This window comes from Dendrobium catenatum, unplaced genomic scaffold (genome assembly GCF_001605985.2).
Source record: "Dendrobium catenatum unplaced genomic scaffold, ASM160598v2 original_scaffold_93571, whole genome shotgun sequence".
NCBI lineage: Eukaryota > Viridiplantae > Streptophyta > Magnoliopsida > Asparagales > Orchidaceae > Dendrobium > Dendrobium catenatum.
Window position 1 is genome coordinate 1 of NW_021412012.1, and position 3,304 is coordinate 3,304.

Genomic DNA, 3,304 nt, shown 5'->3' on the forward strand with positions numbered 1-3,304 from the left:
AGATACGGATTCCTTTGGTAACCTGTATAGACCGCCGCTACAAGGTCCTCGAAGCAGCTGTTGATCGGTCATCAGATCCTTGAAAACAAATCCCGACGGATCAAATGTAATTGAAATATTGTTATCTTTAACAAGGTTAGAAATAGATAAGAGATTATGGGAAATGTTTGGGACGTGAAGTAAATTTGATAGGAAGAGCTTACGATTCGGGGTAGGAAGAATGCCCGTGCCCGAGTGGGCAATGGGGATATTTCTTCCATCCCCGAGAAAAATGCCGTCGGATCCATTGTATAACGTTGGCTGAGACAGATTGTCAGCGGCGTTGGTCATGTGGGAGGAGGCTCCGGAGTCAAGAAACCAATCGCCGGCCGATGCTTCGGGGTTCGCCATTAGAGCAGTATTCTGTTTGGATACGTTTGTAGATGGAGTGTAGTTTGCGTTCATATGATGCCAGCAAGCATCAGCCGTGTGACCTTTCTTGAGGCAGATCTGACAGATCGAGGCTGGCTGCTGTTGAACAGAACGGTTTGTGTTGCTGGAGTTTTGCGTGGAACGTCCTCTGGATCGGCGTCCACGTCCCCTGCCGGCGTAGAGAGCGGTCTGCTGGATAGACTCGCTAGATTGGCGAGCAGCATCTGCGCTTATGTGGATCTCTTCACTGATGAGCATGGCGTATAGATTCTCTAGCCGAAGCGGGGAAGGATAGTTGCGGATATACGTCTTGAATGATTGATAGGCGGGAGGTAACCAGTTCAAGATGTGCAGGATGATGTCCTCAGAGTCGATCGTGGACTCGGCGGAAGCGATTTGATCGACTAATTTCTTTATCTCGGTCAGATATTGGATCATCGATGAGTTCTTCATAGAGACGTGGTGGAGCTCGTTCTTGAGCTGAATTACCTTGGAGCGACTGGTTGCCTGAAATTGGCTTTCAAGAACTTGCCAGATTTGGTGGGTTGTGTCGAGGTGAATAATGTAGGGTAGGATGGTCGGAGAAATCGTCGAGCAGATGGCTGCCTGAAGATTTTGATCCGTGATGCGCCAGTTCTTGATGGACAGAGCGTTTGTTTGATCGGGCGATTCGCCGGAGGTAGGAGGCGGAGCAAGAAATTGATCGAAGTCGTTTGCACGAAGCAATTTTAGGATTTGATGACGCCAGATCGGGTAGTTGTCGATCAATAGTTGGTTGGGGACGATGGTCTTGAGATTTGAGACGACGAATTTTAATGATGGAGAGATCGGAGAGTTGTCCACCGGAGGGCCTGGTAATTGGTCGGTGTCCGCAGAGGAGGAAGCCAATTGTGAGGTTGTCATTGACGAGGGTAGAAAAATAAAGAAAGGCCTGATACCATGTAGAAACAGAGAGGAGATAACTCCGGCAAGAAGAGACGCCGGAGCTGAGGAAGAAGAAGGAACAGAGACCAAGAAATGTTATTATGTTTTATTATCTGACTCAGCCTAGGTACAAGCTAATATATAGACAATACTGGTACACGCGTAATGTTCTTATTGGATACTAAATCAGTTAGCCGTTGGAGGCTTTAATCCAGGGTTCTAATAGCCCCTGTCAAGCTAAAGGTTCTTCCTGAATATTTAGCAACCTTTAGCTTGGATCGTAACTCCTTGAATCTGGATGTGGATAATGGCTTCGTTAAGATGTCGGCTAACTGGTATGTGGTGCTGATCGGTAGAAGCCGAATCACTTGGTTGTGAATATGATCACGGATAAACCGGTGATCGATCTCGATATGCTTTGTTCGAGCGTGGAAAACAGGGTTGTGAGCCAGGGCGATGGCCGACATGTTATCACAGAGTAAGTCAATCGGTTGGTTGTATGGGATGAGGAAGTCGGTGAGCAGCCGTTTCAGCTAGATGGTATCTGCAGTGGCGGCAGCTAACGCACGGTATTCCGACTCTGTGGAGGATCTGGCTACGGTGTTCTGCTTTTTGACTGTCCAGGAGATAAGAGTATTGTCGAGGAAGGTGCAATGTCCGGTAGTGGATTTTCGGGTGTTGGGATCGCCGGCCCAATCTGCGTCGGAGTAGGTAGATAGAGTAAGTGGTCCTGGGAGAATAGGTAATCCGAGTTTCACCGTTCCTTTGATGTACCGCAGCAACCGCTTGAGCAGATAGGAATGTTGTGGTGTTGGATCGTGGAGATGTTGAGCTAGTACATTGACGGCATGAGTGATGTCGGGTCGAGTTAAGGTAAGGTACTGAAGAGATCCCGTAACTCTCCTGTAGGTGGTTGGATCGGAGAGAATGGCGTCGTCGGGCATTTGGTCTGGTAATTTGGTGCAAGACGGATTAGAGAGAGGATTACAGTTGTTTAAATTAACAGAACTTAGGATTGATTCAGCATAAGAGGATTGGGATAGAAAATACTTATCTGAATGTTTCTGTATTTTTATGCCGAGAAAATGATGTGCTGGGCCGAGATCTTTCATGTTGAATTTGGATTGTAGTTCCATCAGAACAGAGGAGATGGCTTTGTCGTCGTTGCTGGTGACTAGGATGTCGTCGACGTAGACTAGTAAAAATATGCGTGTCTTGTCCCGGTGAAGGGTGAGCAGGGACGGATCTGCCTTGCTGTAATCGAACCCGAGCTTGAGAAGATGGTTGGTGAACATAGTGTACCATTGACGGGGTGCTTGACGCAGACCGTAAATGGATTTGAGCAGTCTGCAAACATGGTTGGGGTAGTTCTCATCGGTGAACCACCATGGCTGATTCATATAGACTGTGTCATTGAGCTGGCCGTGCAAGAAGGCATTGGATACATCCCATTGCTGAACCGTCCAACTGTGGAAAAGTGCGACGGTGAACAGGACTCTGATGGTTGGAATTTTCGCAACGGGACTGAATGTCTCGGCGTAGTCGATGCCGTGTGCTTGCTGATTGCCCTGAGCCACAAGACGAGCTTTAAAACGTGCGATTGAGCCATCCGCGTTAAATTTCTTGTGGAAGGTCCATTTGCAGCCTAACACTTGAGCATTGGGAGGGGGTGGTTCGAGATGCCAGGTGCCTTGCTTTTGGAGAGCCAAGAATTCTTCGGCCATTGATTGCCTCCATTCGTGTTGTTTGACGGCTTCTTTAAAACTTGTAGGATCGGGATCCTGATCAAAGTTGTTGGTTCTGTGGGCGAGTAGATTTAGGCGAACGGTTGGTTTGAGTGAGCCGGTTTGAGTTCTGGTTGTCATAGGATGTCGAGCGGGGGGTATATGAGATTGCGAGGCTGTAGTGGGAATGGATGCTGAAGGAACGAGCTGTACTTCCTGGCTTGAGGAGAGACTTGATTGGGGCG

At 48.2% G+C, this 3,304-nt stretch overlaps 1 protein-coding gene across 1 annotated transcript; it reads right to left on the reverse strand.

The window, feature by feature from the left end:
- Positions 1 to 1,868: 1,868 nt before the first annotated feature.
- On the reverse strand, positions 1,869 to 3,059 carry LOC110104543 (uncharacterized mitochondrial protein AtMg00810-like). Its single transcript, XM_020833699.1, has one exon. The coding sequence runs from the start codon at positions 3,057 to 3,059 to the stop codon at positions 1,869 to 1,871; it is 1,191 nt and encodes a 396-aa protein (XP_020689358.1).
- Positions 3,060 to 3,304: the final 245 nt, after the last annotated feature.

Bases quoted from the DNA above. Each gene is read 5' to 3' on its own strand.
- LOC110104543 (XM_020833699.1), bottom strand. From the start codon at position 3,059: ATGGCCGAAGAATTCTTGGCTCTCCAAAAGCAAGGCACCTGGCATCTC.